Here is a 25,882-nt window from a genome sequence, read left to right on the forward strand (position 1 = left end):
TGCAGATGGATATAGATAGGTTGAGAGAGTGGGCAAAAATATGACAGATGGAGAATAATGTGGGAAAATGTGAAGTTGTTCACTTAGACAGGAAGAATAAAAGAAGCAGAGTATTACTTAAATGGAGAACGGCAGCAGAATTCCGAGGTGCAGAAGGATCTAGATGTTCTTGCGCATGAGTCACAAAAAGTTAGTATACAGGTACAACAAGTAATTAAAAAGGCTAATGGAATGCTATCCTTTATTATGAGAGGAACTAAACATAAAAATAATGATCACAAACAAAAATAGATGGAAAAACTCAGCAGGTCTGACAGCATCTGCGGAGAGGAATACAGTTAACGTTTCGAGTCCGTATGACTCTTCATCAGAACTAAGAAATATGGAAATGAGGTGAAATATAAGCTGGTTGAGGGGGGTGGGACAGGCAGAGCTGGATAGAGGGCCAGTGATAGGTGGAGGTAAAGGAGAGATTGCCAAAGATGTCTTGGCAAAAGGACAAAGGGGTGTTGACGGTGGTGATATTAGCTAAGGAATGTGCTAATGGTGACATTAAGGGTAGAAAGCAGGACGAGCAAGTGACAGTTAGCTCTAGTGGGTGTGGGGCGGGGGGAAGGGATCGAAATAGGCTCAAAGGTAGAGATAAAACAATGGATGGAAATACATTTAAAAATAATGGAAATAGATGGGAAAAGAAAAATATATATTTTTTTTTAATTATAAATTATTGGAAAAGGGGGGATCGGAAAGGGGGTGGGGATGGTGGAGAGAGTTCACGATCTGAAGTCATTGAACTCAATATTAAGTCCAGCAGGCTGTAAAGTGCCTAGTCAGAAGATGAGGTGCTGTTCCTCCCGTTTGGGTTGAGCTTCACTGGAACATTGCAGCAGGCCAAGGACGGACATGTGGGCATGTGAACAGGGTAGTGTGTTGAAATGGAAAGCGACAGGGAGGTTTGGGTCATGCTTGTGGACAGACCGAAGGTGTTCCGCAAAGCGGTCACCCAGTCTGCGTTTGGTCTCTCCAATGTAGAGGAGAACGTATTTGGGAGCAGCGAATGCAATGGACTAAATTGAGGGAAGTGCAACTTCACTTGAAAGGAGTGTTTGGGCCCTTGGACTGTGAGGAGGGGGGAAGTAAAGGGGCAGGTGTTGCACCTTCTGCGGTTGCATGGGAAGGTGCCATGGGAGGGGGTTGAGGTGTAGGGGGTGATGGAGGAGTGGACCAGGGTGTCCCGGGGAGAACGATCGCTGCGGAATGCCGCTGGGGGGGGTGAAGGGAAGATGTGTTTGGTAGTGGCATCATGCTGGAGTTGTGGAGTTGGCGGAAATGGCGGAGGATGATCCTTTGAATGCGGAAGCTGGTGGGGTGATAAGTGAGGACAAGGGGGACCCTATCATGGTTCTGGGAGGGAGAAGAAGGTGTGAGGGCGGATGCGCGGGAGATGGGCCGGGCGCGGGAGATGGGCCGGACACGCTTGAGGGCCCTGTCAACCACCGTGGGTGCAAAACCTCGGTCAAGGAAGAAGGAATACATGTCAGAGGAACTGTTTTGGAAAGTGGCATCATCAGAACAGATGCGACAGAGGCGAAGGAACTGAGAGAATGGGATGGAGTCCTTACAGGAAGCGGGGTGTGAGGAGCTGTAGTGGAGGTCGCTGTGGGAGTCAGTAGGCTTGTAATGAATATTGGTGGACAGTCTATCACCAGAAAGTGAGGCAGAAAGGTCAAGGAAGGGAAGGGAAGTGTCAGTGATGGACCATGTGAAAATGATGGAGGGGTGGAAACTGGAAGCAAAATTAATAAATTTTTCCAGGTCCAGACGAGAGCATGAAGCGGCACTGAAGCAGTCATCAATGTACCGGAGAGAGAGTTGTGGGAGGGGGCCTGAGTAAGACTGGAACAAGGAATGTTCCACGTACCCCATAAACAGACAGGCATAACTGGGGCCCATGCGGTACCCATAGCCACACCTTTTATTTGGAGGAAGTGAGACGAGTTTAAGGAGAAATTGTTCAGTGAGAGAACAAGTTCAGCCAGATGGAGGAAAGTAGTGGTGGATGGGGATTGTTTGGGCCTCTGTTCGAGGAAGAAGCGGAGAGCCCTCAGACCATCTCCATGAACTCTCTCCTCCATCACCACCCCTTTTCCGGTCCCCCCTTTTCCAATAATTTGTTATTATTTTTTTAGATATATTTTTCTTTTCCATTATTTTTAAATGTATTTCCATGCATTGTTTTATCTCTACATTTTAGCCTATTTCAATCCCTTCCCCCCACCCCACCCCCACTAGGGCCATCTGGCACTTGCACGTCCTGCTTTCTACCCTTAATGTCATCATTAGCATATTCCTTAGCTAATTTCACCACCGTCAACACCCCTTTTTCCTTTTGTCTTATCTCTTCTTTGCCTCCGCCTATCACAGGCCCTCTATCCGGCTCTACCTGTCCCACCCCCCTCAACCAGCTTATATTTCACCTCATTTCTATATTTCTTAGTTCTGATGAAGAGTCATACGGGCTCGAAACGTTAACTGTATTCCTCTCCGCAGATGCTGTCAGACCTGCTGAGTTTTTCCAGCTATTTTTGTTTTTGTTTCAGATTTCCAGCATCCGCAGTATTTTGCTTTTATAAAAATAAGGATGTTAGCTTCAATAATACTGGGCATTGGTGAGACCACAATTGGTGAGACTCAAATATTGTGTGCAGTTTTGGTCGCCTTACTTAAGGAAGGATCTAAATACGTTGGAGGTGGTTCAAAGGAGGTTTACTAGATTGATAACTGGAATGAGCGGGTTGTCTTATGAAGAAAGGTTAAACAGACTGGGCTTGTTTCCCCTGGAGTTTAGATAAGTGAAGGTGATTAGGTTGAAGTATATAAAATCCTAAATGGTATTGACAAGGTGGACGTGGAAAGGATGTTTCCTCTTGTGGGTGAGTCCAGAACTAGGGGGCACTATTTTAAAATTAGGGGTCGCCCTTTTAGGACAGAGATTAGGAGAATTTTTTCTCTCAGAGGGTTGTGTGCGACTTTGCAACTCTCTACCTCAGAAGGCAGTGGAGGCAGGGTCACTCAATATTTTTAAGGTGGAGGGAGGTTGATTCCCTTGCCTAAAGAGAATCTAAGATTATCAGGGGATAGATGGGAATGTGGAATTCAAAACACAAACAGATTAGCCATGGTCTTGATGAATGGAGGAGCAAGCTCAAGAGGTCAAATGGCCTACTTTTGCTCCTATTTCGTATGTTTATATGTAATGAACCAGATGGGTTTTTACAACAATCAATGATAGTTTCATAGCCACCATTACTGAGACTAGCTTTATATTCCAGATTTATTAATTGAGTTTAAATTCCACCCCCCTCCCCACCTGGCCCCTGCCTTGGTGGGATTTGAGCATTCGTCTGAACTTCTGGATTACTAGTCTAGTGACATTACTACTGTAGGTGTAGATCAATTTCACCTAGAGTTTAAAAGTCTGATGATTTTTGGATGATGGATCAGAAAAGTTCCATAGTTTTCTATTCTAGCAAAAAGCGTGTTGGAGCAGGAGTCAACGTGATGAGTCTCGATTTCAGCACAGGGAAGAGAAAGTAGGAGAACAACATGCCATACACGGGATCATAGGCCTGAAGCTTGATGTAAATGCTCAACTGAAAAGGAAAATCAACCCCAATACCATAAATTGAACAGAGACAACCTTTCTGCCTTCCTGATCTCCTTACCTGCTTACAGAGGTACTCAGAAAACTTGCTCAGCCCTTCTTCATGTAAACCCAGCAATGGAAAGATCTTGAAGAAGCGCTCCACCTGTGGCAGGTCACCTTCTGTGATGGCTATATCAAACTTTTCAGCAACAATTACTCTTAACCGCTGCTCTGCCTCTTGCAAAAGGTTTAGGTTTGCGTCGATGATATTGGCTGTTGGGAGATTTAGCTACAATTAGTTGAGGAAGGGCCCGTGATGTCTATTTCACATTTAGTCAATCATACCCATTTTTTAAAAAATGCTTCCCAGCTGTGGGGTTCATGTATAACTAGAAGAACTTGCCACTGATGGCAATGAGTCTTCCATGTTCATCAATCAAGATAATTGCTTAATTCCAAGTCATGCATAGACAATCATTCTTGTGCCTAACACTCATTAAAGCTGCCTTTCTTGAGCTACCACACTCAAAATGAACATATAAGAACTGACAGGAATGGAGCTAAACTTCCAGAGATTTCAAAATCCATTCACATAGATAACCTAGAGGTTAAACAGCGCAATACTCCACAATATAGACCAGGAGAATGCCAAATTTGCTCCCTGGCCAGTGCAGAAATATCGGACCTCAGGCAGGGCAGCATTAACAGTATTGTCACTTGGCTTATTTAGTGCACTGATACCAATATATTTCAGGAAAATAAATCACAATTACTTCAATAGGTTTTTGAGTTATACAAATCATTCTTTGTATGATAGTCTTAATCAACCCCTACCAAAGTAGCCATTTGAAAATTCTACTCAAAATGCTTTCTCCAGCCGCAAGCCTGAGCTTCGAGTGAAATTTGTAACTATACTTTAACTCAAGCAGATATAGTAGAAACATGTCAACCAAGTATATTACAGTTTAAATCATGGTGACAGTACAGGGTTGGTAACCTGCTTCCAAGCTTTTCTCTCTGCTGCTTTTACAAAGCTGAGCTCAGTGTTTGGCCATAGCAGCACAGTGCTGTTAGCTAGTGCAATAGTTAACTTCCATCACTGCACTTTCATTGAAGGAGGTTTAAGTGAGTCAGGATTTTGAAGTCTTCATCTTCCTTGGCCTGCAGCGCAATTGCAGGGTACGTACTGTACAAGTTCCTGATATTTTTAGTTTCTTCACATCATAAACAAATGGAAATTATGTCTTGTTATCTCACAAGTACAGTCGCACACTTGGAAAAAATAAAATGAGTGCACAGAGGTTCAGTTCTCTTCATGCATATTCACTGCTGATTAAGGACTGTTTTTGCCTTCTGGAATTTATCAAGTATAAGAGATTTTTGTTGCCTATACAAGACTTCAGGGACATGCAGCATAAAAGCTGTTACGTTCTCATTTTTTTCTGCATCACAGCACCAAAGTTCATTTCCATAAGCAAGCCCTTGTTCCTTTCAGGCTGGAAAAGGCCTTTATCTTCACTTGCCTGGTAGCTACATAGCTGTGGGACCAACATTAGGAGCTGGGCTGATGCTGCACAAAACCATTTCATGTTTAAAAAAAATATATGGGGAAGGGGATTTATATCCAATCTGTTTGAGCAAGATTCTAACCAGAGGTTAGAAGCTCTAACCCATTGCAGTTTCAATACTGGGGGCTTTAAGTGAGCCAGGATTTTTAAGTCCTCACCTTCCTTGCCCTGTCTGCTGAGTTCAATTACAGATTTGTCGAGTGATAGGTAGCGATGGATGTGTGCTGCTGCCTGCTCATAGTCCTCATTGCGCAGAGCTGTCTGTACTCCATCAGTGCAAAATTTCAGATCCAAGATGTCATCTGCTCGCTGAATGGCCTGATAAATCCGGTTCTGCAAGATACAGATAAGACCACAATTACCACACTGGGTCTGCTGGTCATCTTTCACTTTCCCTCCCTTTCTCCTCAGGCCCTGATCATCTCTGAATTAAACACAGCCCCCTGACCCAAAGGTAGTCAAACAAGCTCACTTCCCAGGCCTCTACCAACAAAGGCTATCAACAAAGAAATCAAAGGTTATAGGGGGTAGATGGGAATGTTGAATTTGAAACACAAACAGATCAGGCATGATCTTAATGAATGGCAGACCAGGCTTGAGTATAAGAGGTTTTAGTTGCTTCTACAAGACTTCAGGGACATGCAGCATAAAAGCTGTTATGTTCTCAATTTTTCTGCATCACAGCACCAAAGTCCATGGAGTAGGACTACTTCTGCTCCTACTTCATATGTTCATGTGTAACGCTATGATTGGGACCACAACTTTTAACTTTATACATTAATGATCTAGATGAAGGAACTGAGGGCATCCTGGCTAAGTTTGCAGATGATACAAAGATAGGTGGAGGGACAGGTAGTATTGAGGAGGCGGGGAAGCTGCAGAAGGATTTGGACAGGTTAGGAGAATGGGGAAAGAAGTGGCAGATGGAATACAACGTGGGGAAGTGTGAGGTCATGCACTTTGGTAGGAAGAATAGAGGCATAGACTATTTTCTAAATGGGGAGAGAATTCAGAAATCTGGAGTGCAAAGGGACTTGGGAGTCCTAGTCCAGGATTCTCTTAAGGTTAACTTGCAGGTTGACGCGCTAGTTAGGAAGGCAAATGCAATGTTGGCATTTATTTCGAGAGGACTAGAATATAAAAGCAGGGATGTACTGCTGAGGCTTTATAAGGCTCTGGTCAGACCACATTTAGAATATTGTGAGCAATTTTGGGCCCCGTATCTCAGGAAGGATGTGCTGGCCCATTGAGAGGGTCCAGAGGAGGTTCACGAGAATGATCCCAGGGATGAAAGGCTTAACATATGAGGAACATTTGAGGACTCTGGGTCTATACTCGATGGAGTTTAGAAGGATGAGGGGGGATCTGATTGAAACTTACAGAATACTGAAAGGCCTGGATAGAGTGGATGTGGGGAAGATGTTTCCATTAGTAGGGGAGACTAGGACCCGAGGGCACAGCCTCAGAGTAAAGGGAAGACCTTTTAGAACAGAGATGAGGAGAAACTTCTTTAGCCAGAGAGTGGTGAATCTATGGAATTCATTGCCACAGAAGGCTGTGGAGGCCAGGTCATTGAGTGTATTTAAGACCGAGATAGATAGGTTCTTGATTGGTAAGGGGATCAAAGATTACGGGGAGAAGGCGGGAGAATGGGGTTGAGAAACTTATCAGCCATGATTGAATGGCGGAGCAGACTCGATGGGCCGAATGGCCTAATTTCTGCTCCTATGTCTTATGGTCTTATGGATTGAATCTGCAACCTGCGATACTGCAAAGATGTTAGCTCTTAATGGGATTCAGAGCTTGATATTCACCTGCTTATATTTTTGACATTATTTTGGAACTAATAAAGTAGCTCCTGAGAATTCTCACTACCTAGTAGCATGGCCTGATGTGGTACTGGGCCACACAGATCAGGAAGGCTCCAAGTGGATTCCCAATGTGTGGATCTTAGCTGGGTTGGAGATTTGTGTAGCTGAGGTGCTGCAATTTACCTCAACGCTCCCGGGCAAGGAAAGGCACTGAAGGAAACCAACCAACATTTCCACTCACAATTGGTGTTCCAATTACAGAAAGTATATATACATGAGTGTCAGGGAAGGCTCCAGGGCTAAATGTCTGACAGCATTCATAGAGCTTATGAAAGCTGTCCATGCCTGTGGAACAGTGCTTCAGGAAGACTCAATGTCCTCAGAGTAGAAAGTAATAAATCAAAGTATTTGTGTCAAAACAAGATTATGTTATAATTTTTTATAAAATCATTATTCAATTCCCAAAATATTAAATGGATGCATGAGCTAATTTTTGGTGTCAGCCTTGTTGGGTTTCCCAGCAGAAAATTATTTTTAAATTTACCTACTCCAAAAGGGGGGCTGTGGGGTAGGTGGCCAGATAGCTCAGTTGGCTAGAAGTCTAGCATGTGGTTCAGAGTAACGCCAACAGCACAAGTTCAATTCCTTTCCTGGCTGAGGTAGACTTTGGGACCTGCCTCCTCAACTAGTCCATACTTGATGCAGAGTGGTGCTCCTCAAGCTATATAACCAATTCTCTCTCTCTCTAATGGAAAGAAACATAGTCCATGGGGGACCGCAGGCATCTCTCTGTTTCTCTCCCTCTGATAGAGAGATACCTACAGTCCCTCATGGACTATGGCTAATTACCTACCAACTCCTTGCAAGGCTATGTTCTATAGCAAGGTCCATATACATTGTTCCTTTTCCATCCCTTACTGAAGGCAACTGAAGATTAAAATCTTGCAGATGAGGTCAGTGATTTCTGGTTTTCACCAAACCCAACTTCTAAAATACCAGTAAAAGTTTTTAAACCTGTGTAATAAAAACATAATCTGACTGATTCAATCTGTGCAAATGAATGGCTTTGTTTACACAAAGCATGTATAAAAGGTTTCATGATCTGACATGATTTGTAAATCCTGTAATAATTAGTTCAGTGTTCAGCACTACGCCAAATGGTACAGCTCACACTTTTTAGTCAGTGTGTTGGTGTTAACACGAGTTCGACAATAAAACCAAAAGGCAAATAACCATAATGCAGTATTTTTTTAAAAAGCCCAGAAATCTTAGAGACTGCCTCTCCAAATTGTAACATCCAGACTCTTATCACTGGGAGATTTTAATCTACATATAGACTGGAAACTCAGATGGGCAAAGGTAGCCTAAATGAGGGGTTCATAGAACGTTTCCGGGATAGTTTCTTAGAAAAGCATGTTCAGGAGCCAACCAGAGTGCAGGCTTTACTATACCTGATATTATACAACGAGATGGGATTAATTGATCATCTCATAGTGAAGACACCCCTAGGTAGCAACGACCATAATATGATTGAATTTTACATTCAGTTTGAGGGAGAGAGGAGTGGGTCCAAGGCTATGTTTTTAAACTTAAATAAGGACAATTATGAGGGCATGAAAGCAGAGCTGGCTAAAGTGAATTGGCAAATTAGGTTAAGAGATAGGTCAATAGAGATGCAGTGGCAAACATTTAAGTAGGTATTTCAAAAAACACAAAATAGATACATTCCAACGAGTAAGGAAATTCCAAGGGATGGACACACCATCCGTGGTTAACTAGAAAGGTTAAATATAGAATCAAGCTTAAAGAGAAAGCATATAATTGTGCAAAGATAGGTGGAAGGTGAAAGAAGATTGGACAGAGTATAAGGAACAGCAAAGGATGACTAAAAGATTAATAAGGAAGGAAAAGTTAAGAGTATGAGAGAAAGCTAGCCAGAAATAGAAAAAGATAGTAAGAATTTTATAAATATTTCAGAAAGAAACAAGTTAACAAAGTGAGCATTGGTCCTATAGAAAGCGAATCTGCAGAATTGATAATGGAAAACAAGGAAATGGCAGATGAATTGAACAGATATTTTGCATCAGTCTTCACTATAGAAGATACAAGTAACATCCCAGAAGCAGCTATAAATCAGGAAATGGAAGGGAGGGAGGAACTCAGGAAAATTACAATCACCAGAAAAGTGGTACTGAGTAAATTGTTGGAGCTGCAGGCTGGCAAGTGCCCAGGTCCTGATGGACTTCATCCTAGGGTCGTAAAAGTAGCAGTTAGTGAGATAGTTGATACATTGGTTTTAATTTTCCAAAACTCCCTAGATTCAGGGAAGGTCCCATTAGATTGGAAGATAGCAAATGTAACTCCATTATTCAAAAAGGGAGCAAGACAGAAAGCCAGAAACTATAGGCCAGTTAGCTTAACTTCTGTCATAGGGAAAATGTTAGAAGCTATTATTAAAGAAGGTACAGCAGGGCACTTGGATAAGTTCAAGGTAATCAGGCAAAGTCAACATGGTTTTGTGAAAGGGAAATCATGTTTAACCAACTTTTTATAGTTCTTTGACAAAGGAATATGTGCTGTGGATAAAGGGGAACCGGTGGATGTACTATACACAGATTTCCAGAAGGCATTTGATAAAAGATTATTGCGGAAAATAAAAGCTCATGGTATGGGGCTGGGGGTAACATATTAGCATGGTTAGAAGGAAGCAGAGTGTAAGCATAAATGGGTCTTTTCAGGTTGGTAAGATGTAACGAGTGGTATACCACAGGGATCAGTGCTGGGACCTCATCTGTTTACAATCTATATAAATGACTTGGATAAAGGGATGGTTGCCAAATTTGCTGTTGACACAAAGATAGGTAGGAGAGTAAGTTGTGAAGAAGACAAAAGGAGGCTACAAAAAGATATAGCTAGGTTCAGTGAGTGGGCAAAGATCGGGCAAGTGGAGTATAATGTGGGAAAATGTGAAATTGTCCATTTTGGCAGGAAGAATAAAAGAGAAGCATACTATCTAAATGAAAATTGCAGAGCTCTGAAATACAGAGGGATCTGGATGTCTTAGTGCATGAATCGCAAAAGGCTAGTATGCAGGTACAGAAAATAATTAGGAAAGCCAATACAAAGTTATCATTTATTGTGAGGGGAACTGAATACAAAAGTTGGGAGGTTATGCACAGTTATACAGAACACTAGTGAGACCACATCTGGAATACTGTGTACAGTATTGGTCACCTTATTTAAGGAAGGATATAAATACGTTGAATGCAGTTCAGAGAAGATTTACCAGACTAATAGCTGGACTTATGAGGAAAGGTTGGACAGGCTAGACTTGTATCTGCTAGAGTTTAGAAGAGTAAGAGGCGACTTGATTGAAACATATAAGCTCCTGAGGGGTCTTGACAGGGTGGATGTGGAGAGGATGTTTCCTCTTGTGAGAGAATCTAAGACTCAGGGTCACTGTTTAAAAATAAGGCATTGCCCTTTTAAAACGGAGATGAGGCAAAATTTTTCTCTCAGAGGGTTGTGAGTGTTTGGAACTCTCTTCCTGAAAAGGCGGTGAAAGCAGAGTCTTTGAATATTTTTAAGGCAGAGGCGGATAGATTCTTGGTAAGCAAGGGGATTATAAGTTATTGGGGTAGGCAGGATGTAGGTTTGAGGTTACCATCAGATCAACCATGATCTTATTGAATGGCAGAGCAAGCTCAAGGGGCCAAATGACCTACTCCTGCTCCTTGTTCGTATGTACTAAGATAATCAGACTTGAAGACCAAACTTTGCCTGAAATCAGAGCACTTAGTGAATGGCGGAGCAGGCTCGAGGGGACCAAATGGCCTTCTCCTGCTCCTAATTCATATGTTCCTATTAATTGCTAAACACAGGATAATAACTTGTTAAACTTCCTGCAAAAGCTGGCCTGCTTAATACATTACAAGCAATGCCTTTGTAATTGACATTGTTTGTTTCTTTACTTGCCCCATTACTGCCCCCTTTGTCCAACACTACCACTACTTTTGTCATTTAATCATTTCTGTCCTCCATACTAACATCCCTCACCCACTCACCCCTTTCTCTGCCACTGTTCTTGCTGAAAACTTGTTGCATCTCTAACATTTGCCAATTCTACGAAAGGTCATCAACCTGAAACGTTAACCTTGCTTCTCCCACCAATGGTGTTGCCAGGCCTGCTGAGTATTTAAAGCATTTTTCCTGTTTTTGCAACAGAAAGATTCATTTCAGGTTGAATAATATCGGAAGGTGTTGAGAGTGCAACAGTTACATCAGCATATCATTCTATTGCTTTGCCCCTCATGTATTTATCCAGCTTCCCCTTAAATTTATTTACACTATTCACCAAAATCACTCCATGTGGCAGCAAGTTCCGCATTCTAACTATTCTCTGGGTAAAGACCAATAAACAGTTCATGAATATTTAAAAGCAATCCAAAAAATCATCCATAATGAATTAAAATACCATTTTGGGGGGTATATTTCTTGTGCTCATTTATCTTATTTCTCCTATAGACACTTCAGATTCAACTGTGGGTAATGGGGATTTCTCAGCCCACCTCCGGAGTTTAGATCTTTGGCTATAACTAAAGCCCGTGCAACTATTCCCCAGGCTTGAACAGTCCAATAGGCTACAGAGCCATATTTCCCCACCAACCCTGACTCAAGATAGAGAAACTTAAACATCATCTTCATCTTGTATACCTGCTGATTTTTTGACCATATGATTAGCTGCTGTAGTCTGACCAATTTCAAATCAACCAACCTAGCCTGGTCCCATAGACAATTCATCTCAATATTGAAATTGAGTATGCAAAGACAGTTTCCATATTAAACTTAATTTCAAAAATGTATGCGATATACTAAATACTGTATATAAGTCTATTCTTTTCAAAAATAAATTCGAATCTATGTTTCTGTACCTGGTCACTATCCAGTAACTCCAGCTTGGGATTGTGAAAATGTAGATGGCTATGCAATCCTTCATTGTGAATATTCTGTCAAAACACTCTATCTAAGCTTGCACACAATTAATGGACAATTGGCCAAGATACCAGGAATGCCCAATGCACATGGTGCCCATATCCTAACATGAGTTAACGCCTTCAGCGGGCAAAAACTGGGATAAATAAACTCAAGTGTAAGCCTACACCTGGTACTCCAGAGAGCAGAATGTCCACTGTGACTACTGGTGCATATGGCAGGATTAAAATGGAGCTGACTGTTTCAAAAACTGGGACTATCAGATAACAGGAAAAAAAACTTTTCAACAACTGACACTGTCCCTTTACCATGTAAGAATGAAGTATATAATAGCTGTACTTCATACAGTAGTTGCACTTGGGTTACAAAGCGATTGCTGTACCTTGGCCAGGTCAAGCTGCCGAACCTTGCTGCTGACATTTTCAGCCAAATTGCACGTAAACGTGATCATCCCCGCAAGCTGTTTGGCATCCCCCTCGATCAGCTGCAAGTTCGGACTGGGGAAGAAAGCAAGAAAGGACCATGATAAAGGAACAATGCAAATACCATGAAGTGCATACAGAATGGAGGACATTGGACTATTCCACATTACACACAGAAAGCTCTGGAAATACACAGCAAGTCAGACAGCATCAGTAAAAAGAAAGGACAAGTTAACGTTTCAGCTATATTCCTTTCAGAAAACCCAAAAGCTAAAAGATAAATGAGCACTTTATTTTTACAATGGGTTGATATTATTGCTATAACAGGGGCCTGGCTCAAAGAAGGGCAGGACTGGGTGTTAAACATTGCTGGGTACAAGATGTTTAGGAGAGACAGGAAAGGAAGAAAAAGGGGCAGGGGCATGTGGCAGTAATGATTAAAGATCGCTTTACAATAATGGAGACAGAGGATGTTTCAGAGGGATCAAGGACAGAATCTCTTTGGCTAGAGGTAAGGAATGAAAAAGGTACAATAACATTGGTGTAGTATACAGACCACCAACTAGTGGAAGGGATGTAGAGAAACAAATTTGCAAAGAAATTACAGAGAGATGCAATAATTATAGAGTCATTATAATAAGGAACTTCAATTATCCAAGTACAGACTGGGATAAGAATAGTGCAAAGGGGTCAGAGTTCCTGGAATGTGTTCAAGATAGTTTTCCGCAGCAGTATGTTTCCGGTCCAATAAGAGGTCAAGCACTGTTGCACCTGGTTCTATGGAATGAGTTGGCCCAAGTGGATCAAATAACATTGGGAGAGCATTTAGGGGACAGTGACCATTGCATCACAAGGTTTAGGTTGGCCATGGAAAAGGAAGAGGAACAATTCAGAGCAGGGATAATTAATTGGGGGAAAGCCAACTTCGATGGGATGAGAATGCATCTGAGTCGAGTGAGTTGGAATCAAATGTTGACAGAAAAGACGGTGGCTGAACAATGGGCCACCTTCAAAGAAAAAGTATTGCAGGCATGTCAAGGGGTAGGGTGGGACAAATAAATTCAAAGCACCCTGGATGATGAGAGAGATAGAAGTGAAGATGGAGAGAAAGAAATGCACGTATGACAGATGTCAGGTAGAAAATACAATGGAGAATCAGGCTGAATATAGAAGGACCAGAGGAGAAGTGAAAAAATTAATAAGAAAAGCAAGGAAGAGCATGAAAAGAGACCAGCAGCTAACGTAAAAAGGAATCCCAAGATCTTTTATAAGCATATAAATAATAAAAGCGTGGTATAAGAAAGAGTAGGACCGATTAGAGATAAACAAGGGGACTCACACATGGAGGCTGGAAAAGTAGGGGAGGTATTAAACGAGTATTTTGCATCTGTCTTTACAAAGGAAGAAGATACTATCCAGGCCGAGGTGAGAGAGGAGGTAACTAGCATACTAGAAAAACTTACAATTGAGAAGGAGGAGGTGTTAGACTGAGTATCTTTACTTAAAGTAGACAAGATACCAGGACCAGATGAGATGCATCCAAGAGTACTGAGGGAAGTGAGATTGGAAATTGCAGAGGCACTAGCGATAATCTTCTTTAGACACAGGGGTGGTGCCAGAGGGCTGGAGAATTGCCAATGTTATGCCCTTGATCAGAAAGGAGTGCAAGGTTAAAGCCGGCAACTACACATCAATCAGTTTGACTTTCGTGGTAGGGAAACCGCTGGAAACTATAGCTCGGGACAAAATCAATAGTCACTTAGACAAGTACAGGGTAATTAAGGAAAGCCAGCATGGATTCATTAAGGGAAAATCATGTTTAACTCTAGAATTTTTTGAGGAGGTAACAGAGAAAGTTGATGCTGTTGATGTGGTATATATGGATTTTCAAGGGGCATTTGATACAGTGCCACACAACAGACTTGTGAGCAAAATTCTAGCTCATGGAATAAAAGGAAAAGTAGGCACTTGGATAAGAAATTGGCTGAGTGACAGGAAACAGAGAGTAGTGATAATTTTTTTTTCAGATTGGAGGAAGGTGTATAGCAGAGTTCCCCAGGTGTCAGTGTTGGGACCCTTGCTCTTCTTGATATATATTAATGACCTAGATTGTGGTGTTCAGGGTATGATTTCAAAATTTGCAGATGATATGAAGATTGGAATATTGTCAACTGTGATGAGGATAGTCTTGAACTTCAAAAGGACATAGACATGTTGGGCATTATCAGACAAGTGGCAGATGAAGTTCAATGCAGAGAAGTGTGAAGTGATTCATTTTGGCAGGAGGAATATGGAGAGACAGTATAAAATAAGGGGAGAAACTCTAAAGGAGGTGCAGGAACAGAAGGACCTTGGTGTGTATATATACATATCATTGAAGATGACAGGGCATGTTGAGAGAGCAGTTAAGAAAGCATATAGTATCTTAAGCTTTATTAATAAGGGCACTGAGTACGTGACCAAGGAGGTCATGTTCAACTTGTATAAGACACTAGTTAGGCCTCATCTGGAGTACTGCGTCCAGTTCTGGGTGCCATACTTGAGAAATGATGTGAAGGCATTGGAGAGAATACAGAGAAGATTCACAAGAATGATTCCAGGGATAAAGAACTGTAGCTATGAGGATAGATTGGAGAGGTTGGGACTGTTTTCCTTGGAGAAAAGACAGCTGAGAGGATACTTGACAGAGGTATTCAAGATCCTGAGGGGTATGGACAGGGTAAATAGTGAGAAACTGTTCCCGCTCAAGAGAGCATCAAGAACTAGAGGGCACTGATTCAAAATAAGTGGCAAAAGTAGTAAAAGTGGGGCGAGGAAAAAAACTACACCCAGAGGGTGGTTGGAGTTTGGAACAAACTTCCTGAGAGGGCAGTGGAGGCAGGTTCAATCAAGGTATTCAAAAAGGAATTGGATTGCTATCTGTAAAGAAAGAATGCAAGTTACAAGGATGAGGTAAGGGACTGGGACTCAGTAGAATGCCCTTTCAGAGAGCCACTGCAGACTTAATGGGCCAAATGGCCTCCTTCTGCACTGTAAAGATTCTGTGGAACCCTCATATAACATCAGGTTTCTCTGCTGTTTAATGCCATAGTCAAACATTTCAAAACACACATAAAACAATTAGAACTACATTTACTGAATGAGTAGATTACTGTACTAATTTTGAGATCAAAGGAAAGGGATATCACCATCAGGGAATGAAATATGTTGCCTTTCAGAAACTCAGTATCAACATCAAGCTGTCTGTCCTCCAGGCTGGCTAACTGGAATTCCATCAGTTCCTCACAAACATGCACCAACACTGTTGGCTATGGTGACACAGTGCCTCAAATCAGCAAACACAGACATCTGAAGTTTCCTGAAAGCCATGGCATGGTGCTTTATAGGTTTCTCCACTTGCAACATTGTCACTAGGATTCAGTAAAGCATAGTGGTGTGCAAATATAAGCATGTAGAATTGGGTTGTGTCTGGAGAGACCGGTTTAAATTGTACAACACCAAGATGTTTATACTAGTGATGGGAACAACTTGAAAGGATGAACTTCAAGTGTCATAGAATCATACTGCACAGTATGAGGCCATTCAGCCCATGGAGTCTGTGCTGACTCTTTGAAAGAGCTATGCAATTGGTCTCACTCCCCTATTCCCTCCTGGCCCTCAAAAATTTCTCTATTTCAGGTTTATATCCAACTCCCTTTTGAAAGTTACTATTGAATCTTCTTCCACCACCCTTTCAGGCAATGCATTCCAGATCTTAACAGCCAATCACATTAAAAAATCACTTGCCCCTTGCTCCTTCCCTTATTTTTCATTTTAGGCAACAATCTTAAAGCTGTGTCCTCTGGTAACCAGCCAGTGGAAATAGTTTCTCCAGATCTACTTTATCAAAACCTCTCAATTTTGAGCACCCCTATTAATTAACTATTTCTGTTGTAAGGAAAACAATCCCAGCTTCTGGAGTCTCTCCATATAACTGAAGTCCATCATCCCTTTGCCATTCTGGTAAATCTCCTGTGCACCCTCTTCCTGAAGTGTGGTGCACAGAATTGAACACAATACTGAAGCTGAAGTCGAGCTGTGATTTCTAATAACTTACCATAACTTCCACATATAAGAAAATTACATAGACTTACATATAACCTACAACATAGAAACAGGCCACTCAGCCCAACAAGTCCATATTGGTATTTACCCTCCATGTGAGCAATAGCCATGTACCTCATTAAAGCTTATTAGCTCAAATGCAGTGTATTGGTACTAGTACATGAAACAGACCCAAGGACAAATCTGCAAAGCATGCTGCTTAGAAACAATATGGAATGGAATATAAAAGCAGGGATGTTTTGTGGCAGTTGTACAGGGCATTGGTAAGACCACAGCTAGAGTACTGTGTACAGTTTTGGTCTCCTTATTTAAGAAATGACATAATTGCATTAGAAGCAGTTCAGAAAAGGTTCACTTGGCTGATTCCTAGGATGGGGCGAAAGGGGTTATCCTATGAAGGAAGGTTGGACAGGCTGGGTCTGTATCCATTGGAGTTTAGAAGAATGAGAGGCGATCTTATTGAAACATATAACATACTGAAGGGACTTGATAGAGTGGATGCTAAGAGAATGTTTTCCCTTGCGGAAGAGACCAGAGCTCGGGGACAAAGTTTAAAAATAAGGGATCCCCCATTTAAGATGGAGATGAGAAGAGCTTTTTTTTTCTCTCAGAGGGTCATGAGTCTGGGGAACTCTCTTCCCCAAAGACCGGTGGATGCAGGGTCATTGAATATTTTTAAGCTATAGGTCGTCAGATTCTTCTCTAACAAGGTATTGGGGGTAGACAGGGAAGTGTCTTTCTTTGAGGCCACAATCAGATCAGCCGCGACCTTATTGAATGGTGGAGCAGGCTCGAGGGACCAAATGGCCTACTGTTACTCCTAATTCATATATAACTTGTTCCACACAATGGCTTCGGATGTAATCAGTGAAATTGAGAACCTGATCAAAAAATAAATCAGCCTTTGACAGTCATCTGTTACAAATCAGTTCTTTAATCACTGCTTCTCCAGATTAGTACCTACCCCATGCGGTGCAGAGCCACCATCTTACTGTCTAGGCTGCTCTGCTGCCCAATGAGAGCCTCAAGCTCTGCTTCAACCTCCTTCTGCATAAAGAGCAGAGGAAAATAAAATAAACACAGTATATACACACCTGACAGATTTGCACCGATTACAGATATGCACATACCTTACAGACGAAGAATTCTTTCCAAATGCACAAAAATACACAACACTCCTCACTGGGTGAAGATGCCCAGTTACACTCTACCACCGAATGTCTACTTTTATCCCCAAATGCACCAAGTTTTGCTCGAGTCAGTTACACAGAGAACAGCTAATCTCTGGCTCTTTATTTAAGTAAGCATTCTGCAATGGTAATTCTAGACAGTGTCAGTAAGCTGTTAAATGACCATAATATCACAGTAAGACCAATCACGTTCTCACCCAACATTGACACTGAACTGCAGCATCATTAGTTAAATAAGCACAGAGCAGGAACTGAACTAGGCATCTGATGGAACTAATGGTCTCCTTGAGGCTTAGGAGGTTTATTCAGTGAGTACTTGAGATATACAAACCAGGCAGGTCTTGGGTTTGATTCCACCTCTGTGCTGAGTTATGTGATTTCAGCAATAACTGGGTTGCTACAATTAAACTCTTGGGGTTTTTTTAATTAATTCTTGGGATCTGAGCATCACTGGCAAGACTAGCATTTTTTTGTCCATCCCTAATTGCCTTTGAGCAGGTGGTGGTGAACCACCTACAACTGTGTGGCTTACTCGGCCATCTCAGAGGGTAGTTAAGAATCAACCACATTGCTGTGGGTCTGGAGTCTCATGTAGGCCAGACCAGGTAAGGATGGCAGATTTCCTTCCCTGAAGGACGTTAGTGAACCAGATGGGTTTTTACAACAACCCAATAGCTTCATGATCATTATTAATGAGACGAGCATTGTATTCCGGATTTATTAATTAAATTTAAATTCCCACAACTATTGTGGTGGTATTTGAATTTATTTCTCCAAAGCATTAATCCAGGCCTCTGGATTACTAGTCCAGTAACATTACCATTACGTCATGGTTCCCCGGCTTGCTCCTGATCATCATGTATTAGCCCCTGTTGAAAAGTGCAGGTGTGTGAACATTATATGCATTCAGGATCAGGTGCAATTATGATGCCCTCAGTGGTAAAACAGCCTGCTGCCAGCTACTGTCACACTACTTGTCTGAAATAATCGCCACTCAGTTGAGCTGTTACAAGAGGGTCTTAGAACTGTACCCCACAAAGAGAAACCATCAAAAGAAAGACTTACATTTCTATAATGCCTTTCAAAACCAATGAAGTATATTTGAAGTGTAGGCACTGCTGTAAAGTATAAAACGTGACAGCCAGTTTACGCACAGCAAGTTCCCACAAACAAGTAATGATCAGGTAAGATCAGGTAATCTGTTCTTGTGATGTTGGTTGAGGGATAAAAATTAGCCTGGACACCAGGGAGAACTCCCCTGTTCATCTTCAAAAAAGTGCCATGGGATCTTTTATGTCCATCTGAGAGGGGCCTTCGAGCCTGCTCTGCCATTCAATAACATCATGGCTGATCTGGTTGTCGTCTCAACTCCAATTTGCCATTTAATTTTTAACTTCTAATTAATTTTTAACTTTGACTTTAACCTTATTTTTTTAAAACTTTAACCTCTCATCCAAAAGGCAGCACCTCCAACAGTGCAGCAATCCCACAGTTCTGCATGAGAGTGTCAGCTTGAACTTGAACCTTCTGATTCCGAGACAAGGCTAACACGGTAGGAAGAGGAAGGTATAAAAGAAAATTGGAGGGGAGAAAAATATTTATATAAAATGTGTAACATAAATATGTGCTCAATTTTAGAAACACAAACGTAAACATATATGTTCCCATTGGTCAACCCAGCAACAACGATGGGGCAAAACGAATTCACTCCACTGTTGTCTGTTCCGGCCGCTTCAGTCACCTGTATCGCTTCCCACAACATCGTCCATCCAGCACTTCCTAAGTCTTCCTCGCCTTCTTATACTGTAGGGTCGTGAGAGGCACTCTAGCTGTGAAATGTATCCAAACTGTGGATCTACCATATAAACACTGTATTGTTTGGACAAGAGACAATGTTTTTAGAGGCTTCTGAGTTCAAGCCCCACACCACGGACCTGAACCCGTAACCCATGTTAACAATCCGTCCTGAGAGACAGCCACACTGTCAGAGTCTTTTTGATATGGCGTTAAACCGAGGCCATATCTGCCCCATCACACTGTTCAAAGAAGAACAGTGGAATTCACCCTAGTGCCCTGGCTAACATTTAACTCTCAACCAACAACTAAAACAAATGCTGTTTGTGGGTGCTTGCTGTGTGTGAATTGGTTGCCACATTTTTTACATTGCAACACTTTCTAAACTACTTAATTGTGTGCGACATGCTTTGGTCCTGAGGTCATAAAAGGTGTGAGACATGTCTATGTTTTGGGGGCGGTGTGGAGGCAGTTAGCTCAGTTGGCTAACACATTACTCAGAATAACGCCAAAAGCACGGGTTCAATTCCTGTTCCGGCTGAGGTAGACCTGCCTCCTCGCCCTGCCCCTGAGGGTGGAAGGCAATAGCAAACCACCACTGACAAAAAAACTGCCAAGAAAACACCTCAGAATGAAACATCAGCAGACAGTGAGCCAAGAACCTGCCTCTGGGCAGAGCACACATACATATGTCCATGTTATACACATTTATTCCAAAGTAGCATTGATATATCCATGATTGTGTTTACATGCGTAAATATACAATTGCATGTTTGGGCCAAGATAGTAATGTAATGGTATATTACATGAGAGAGATATGATTGGAGTGATAATATGTATGTGGTTGTAGTGATATATTATATATATATAATATATATGTGTGTGTTTGTGATTGGAGTGATATATTATATGATGTATATGCAATTGGGAGTGATATATTTTATGATGTAAGTGCGATTGGAGTGAATATTATATGATGTATATGTGATTGGAGTGATTATATGACGTATATGTGATTGGAGGGATATATTATATTGAGCTAGGGAAGAGTGTCCTGCAGTCAGCATCACAGTGAAGCAGTCTGGGAAGAGTGTCCTGCAGTCAGCATTGCGGTGAAGCAGTCTGGGAAGAGTATCCTGCAGTCAGCATCACGGGAGAAGCAGTCTGGGAAGAGTGTCCTGCAGTCAGCATCATGGTGAAGCAGTCTGGGAAGAGTGTCCTGTAGTCAGCATTGTGGTGAAGCAGTCTGGCAAGAGTGTCCTGCAGTCAGCATCATGGTGAAGCAGTCTGGGAAGAGTGTCCTGCAGTCAGCATTGTGGTGAAGCAGTCTGGCAAGAGTGTCCTGCAGCCAGCATCGTGGTGAAGCAGTCTGGGAAGAGTGTCCTGCAGTCAGTTCTTATTGAAAATAACAAGAGTGACATCATTCTGAATCTGATTGCACTTTTTGTGATGGCAATTTAGAAATGTTTTGTAATGTTCTTCCAGGTATTTTATGAATAAAGTATATTTTTCAAATAAATAACAGTAGTGACATCACAAGACAGCGCAAGAGAGTGGCGGGGAGATTAGAACCAGCGTGAGTGCATGGAAGCTTCAAAAAGTGACATCAGCACAAAGGTGAGAGTCGGTTGGTGAGTAGTGGATAAGTGTTTTTCTCCTAGTTTTTTTCTCCAGTTTAAAATAGATTAAGCTAAGGAAAGGTAAGGGTTCTAGTTTTTATTTAAAATACATAAATAACTTAACATTTTTTTACTGTATTTAACTTAAAGTAAGGGTTTTTTTTCAACTAGATGCATGGCAGGGCAGCTCAGTCCCGTGTTATGTACCGCCTGCAACATGTGGGAAGTCCTAGACGCTCCTTGCGCTCTGACCGATCACATGTGCAGGAAGTGCCACCAGCTGCAGCTACTTAAGCTCCGAGTTTTGGAGCTTGAGCGGCAGGTGGAGGCACTGAGGTGCATTCACCAGGCTGGGAGTTTTGTGGATAGCACGGTTTTAGACGTGGTCACCCCACAGCTTACGGAAGAGCAGACAGAGAGGGAATGGGTGACCATCAGTCAGAAGAAAGGTGTCAGGCAGGTAGTCAGGAAATCCCCAGGGTGCATCTCGCTTGAGAACCATTTTTCTGTGTTGGAAAACAGTGAGAGTGACAGTTCCTCTGGGGAATGCAGCCACACTCATGGCACTGTGAGTGGCTCTGCTGTGCGGGGCGCAGGGGGGGGAGGAAAAAGAGGGGGAGAGCAATAGTGGTAGGAGACTCGATAGTAAGGGGAATAGACAGGCGTTTCTGCGGCCGTAGACGTGACTCCAGGATAGTATGTTGCCTCCTTGGTGCCAGGGTCAAGGATATCACTGAGCGGCTGCAGGGCACTCTAAAGGGGGAGGGCAAACAGACAGAGATTGTGGTACATATTGGTAGCAACGACATAGGTAGAAAGAAGGGTGAGGCCCTGCAAGCAAAATTTAGGGAGCTAGGAAACAGATTAAAAAAGAGGACCTCAAAGGTAGTAATCTCTGGATTACTTCCGGTGTCATCCGCTAGTGAGTATAGAAATAGGAGGTTAGTCCAGATGAATGCGTGGCTGGAGAGATGGTGCAAGAGAGAGGGCTTTAGATTTTTGGGACATTGGGACCGTTTCGGGGGGGGGGGGAGGGGGGGACCTGTACAAGGCAGACGGGTTGCACCTGAACCGGAATGGGATCAACATCCTTGCGGGGAGGTTTGCTCATGCTGTTGGGGAGGGTTTAAACTAACTTGCCAGGGGGATGGGATCCTGAGAGGAGGTTCAGCAGGGGGAGATGCACAGCCAAAATTAGAAGAGAGAGCAAGTGAATCTGGAAGGCATAGAAATTATAGGCTAGTTAAAGCACAAGGGAGTTTGGCAATGTTGGATGGTATTGATTTTAATGCAAGGAGTCTGACAAATAAGGCAGATGAGTTGAGGGCACAAATTAACATGTGCAAGTATGATGTCATTGCTGTCACAGAAACATGGTTGAGAGAGGGGCAGGATTGGCAGCTCAATATTCCAGGATATAGAATATTCAGGCGAGATAGGGAAGGAGGCAAAAGAGGAGGGGGTATTGCAATATTGATCAAGGAATCAATTACAGCAGTAAGGAAGAATGACATCTTAGAAGCCTCCTCAAATGAAGCCATATGGGTAGAACTGAAAAACAAAAAAGGAGCAATCACATTGCTGGAAGTGTACTATAGGCCCCCAAACAGTCAGAGAGAAATAGAAGAGCAGATATGTAGGCAAATTTCAGACAAGTGTAAAAATAATAGGGTAGTAATAGTGGGGGATTTTGACTTCCCCAACATTAACTGGGTTAGTCATAGTGTGATAGGTTTAGAGGGAGCGGAATTCTTAAAATGCACTCAGGAGATGTTTTAAAGCCAGTACGTAGAAGGTCCTACAAGAGAGGGGGCGACCCTGGACTTAATTTTAGGGAATGAACCTGGGCAAGTGGTAGAGGTATCAGTGGGGAAGCATTTTGCAGATAGTTATCATAACTCCGTTGGACTCAAGGTTGTTATGGAAAAGGACAAGGATGGGCCAGAAATCAGAGTTCTATATTGGGGGAAGGCCGATTCTAATAAGATCAGATATGATTTGGCCAGAGTGGACTGGGAGAAGCTACTTTTAGGTAAATCTGCGTCAAAGCAGTGGTACTCGTTCAAGAAGGAAATAGGGAGAGTACAGGGCCAACATATTCCAGTAAAGACAAAAGGTGGGACCAACAAATCCAAGGAACCCTGGATGTCGAAGGATATGCAGGATTGGATAAAGAGAAAAAGGAAGGCTTATGGCAAAAACAGAGGGCTCAAAACAGCGGAAGCCCTAGAGGAGTATAGAATGTGTAGGGGGGAACTTAAAAAAAGGAAGTTAAGAGAGCAAAAAGGGGGCATGAAAAAACATTGGCAGGTAAAATAAAGGAAAATCCAAAGTTATTTTACAAGTACATTAAGAGTAAGAGGATAACTAAGGAAAGAGTAGGGCCCATTAAGGACCATAGTGGTAATGTGTGTGTGATAGCAGGGGCGCTGGCAATAATTTTCAATACCTCTCTGGCCACAGGAGAGGTGCCAGAGGACTGGAGGACAGCCAATGTGGTACCGTTATTCAAGAAGGGAGGAAGGGATAAACCAGGGAACTACAGGCCAGTCAGTCTAACCTCAGTGGTGGGGAAACTATTGGAAGCAATTCTGAGGGACAGAATTAACCTACACTTGGAGAGGCAGGGATTAACCAAGGACAGTCAGCATGGTTTTGTTAAGGGGAAGTCATGTCAGATCAATTTGATCGAATTTTTCAAAGAGGTGACCAGGTGTGTAGATGAGGGCAATGCATTTGACGTAGTCTACTTGGACTTCAGCAAGGCTTTTGTTAAGGTCCAGCATGGGAGACTGATAACGAAGTTAAGAGTCCATGGGATCCAAGGCAATTTGGATCCAGAATTGGCTGAGTGGCAGGAAGCAGAGGGTGATGGTCAAGGAGTGTTTTTGTGATTGGATGCCTGTGTCCAGTGGGGTTACACAAGGATCGGTGTTGGGTCCCTTGCTCTTTGTGGTATATATAAACGATTTAGTCTTGAATGTAGGAGGGTTGATCAGTAAGTTCGCGGATGACACGAAAATTGGTAGGGCGGTAAATAGTGAGGAGGATAGCCTTAGATTACAGGAGGATATAGATGGGCTGATCAGTGGCAAATGAAATTTAATCCGGATAAGTGTGAGGTGGTGCACTTGGACAGGACCAACAAAGCACGGGAATGCACAATTTTTTTAGGATAGGATCCTGGGAAGTACCGAGGATCAGAAGGACTTTGGTGTGCATGTCCACCGGTCCCTTAAGGTAGCGTTAGGAAGGATGTGATTGCACTAGAGAGTGCAGAGGAGATTTACCAGGATGTTGCCTGGGCCGGAGAGTTTTAGTCATGAGAAGAGATTGGATATGATGTATATGCGATAGAAGTGATATATTGTATGATACAAATATATGATTGAAGTGATATATTGTATGATGTAAATATATGATTGAAGTGATATATTGTATGATGATGTAAATATATAATTGAAGTGATATGTTGTATGATGATGTAAATATATGATGAAGTGATATGTTGTATGATGATGTAAATATATGATTGAAGTGATATGTTGTATGATGATGTAAATATATGATTGAAGTGATATGTTGTATGATGATGTAAATATATGATTGAAGTGATATGTTGTATGATGATGTAAATATATGATTGAAGTGATATGTTGTATGATGATGTAAATATATGATTGGAGTGCCTCAGTCTCCGCCAGCAGACACTCTATCCCTCTCGGTCTAACCCCCCCCCCGCCGCCCCAGCCGCACCTCCTCGCTGCACAGTTTGCTGTAGGCCTCTTGTAACTCGGCGATCTCCGTCAGCCCCTCCAAAAACTCCATGGTCAGACTCGAACAGCTATTGCTCCGGCCAACACCGCCCGACGTGGAAGCGACGGCCATCTTCACCGTCACCCCGGGCAACCACTTCCGGGTCAAACACTTCCGGCGGTGTCCGCCCCGCCCCCGAGCCAAGATGTCCTAGAGAGCAGGGCAGGAGGAAGGAGACTGAACTGACTCTTTCCAACCCAGACACAATCTATATGTACAAAAACACACAAACTTGGCCCACTGATACTGCACAAATCAACTGCAGCTTTTCAGCTCTGATCAAGTGACCCAAATACTGACTTTTTCTTTTCTGGGAATCACTTTTTAGAGTTCTTTTTGCTCTTGGAACAAGCACTCCTTAACTTAGCATTTTTTTAATACTTTTGTTGCATTTTTATTAGTTACTTTGTTATTTTTTTGCAGACCTGTAGTGTTTCCATTAGCATTAACACTATTAATGCCTTTGCTCTCATCCCTTTGTTTAATCTTTAGACTATTTGTATTTCTGCCTTAATTCCCCCCCCCCCCCTTCGTTTAAAGTCCTTTCCACAGCCTATTCATCCTTTCAGCAAAGACCTTGGTCTCAGCCCAAGTCGCATACTGTCAGTCCCATTGGTGCAGCTCTTTTCTGTCCCAGTACAGGAATAGAACCCTCTTTACCACACCAATACTTTAGCCGTGGCCGGGATTTTCTGTGCCCGCCCTGTGTTGGGTGTGTTTGGTGTCACGAGCGGATAATATGGCCCAATCGGTTTCACAACAGCGTGAAACCAGTTTGTGATTGTCCTCTCAGCCCGCCAATGTTGGGCTATGTTTCTCACCATCAGACATTGGGAACCTCATTGTAATACATCTGCATATCATTATTATGCCTGCCCGCCAGAATCGCTCCCCACCCCACCCCAAGCTGGATTGTCCAC

General features: G+C 42.5%; 1 protein-coding gene across 1 annotated transcript in view; it reads right to left on the minus strand.

The window, feature by feature from the left end:
- Positions 1-25,062, minus strand: part of cog4 (component of oligomeric golgi complex 4) — a 62,521-nt gene extending 37,459 nt beyond the window's left edge. The window contains exons 1-5 of the mRNA XM_078543926.1: positions 24,903-25,062; positions 17,508-17,590; positions 12,400-12,514; positions 5,373-5,547; positions 3,726-3,919 (exon numbers count right to left, since the gene is read on the minus strand). Of these exons, the coding sequence (XP_078400052.1) occupies positions 3,726-3,919; positions 5,373-5,547; positions 12,400-12,514; positions 17,508-17,590; positions 24,903-25,034 (699 nt within the window). The 5' untranslated portion in view covers positions 25,035-25,062. The remainder of the gene's footprint in view (positions 1-3,725; positions 3,920-5,372; positions 5,548-12,399; positions 12,515-17,507; positions 17,591-24,902) is intronic.
- Between the last annotated feature and the right edge of the window lie 820 nt (positions 25,063-25,882).

The sequence above is a fragment of the Cetorhinus maximus genome, chromosome 6 (genome assembly GCF_964194155.1).
Source record: "Cetorhinus maximus chromosome 6, sCetMax3.hap1.1, whole genome shotgun sequence".
In the NCBI taxonomy this organism is placed as follows: Eukaryota; Metazoa; Chordata; class Chondrichthyes; order Lamniformes; family Cetorhinidae; genus Cetorhinus; species Cetorhinus maximus.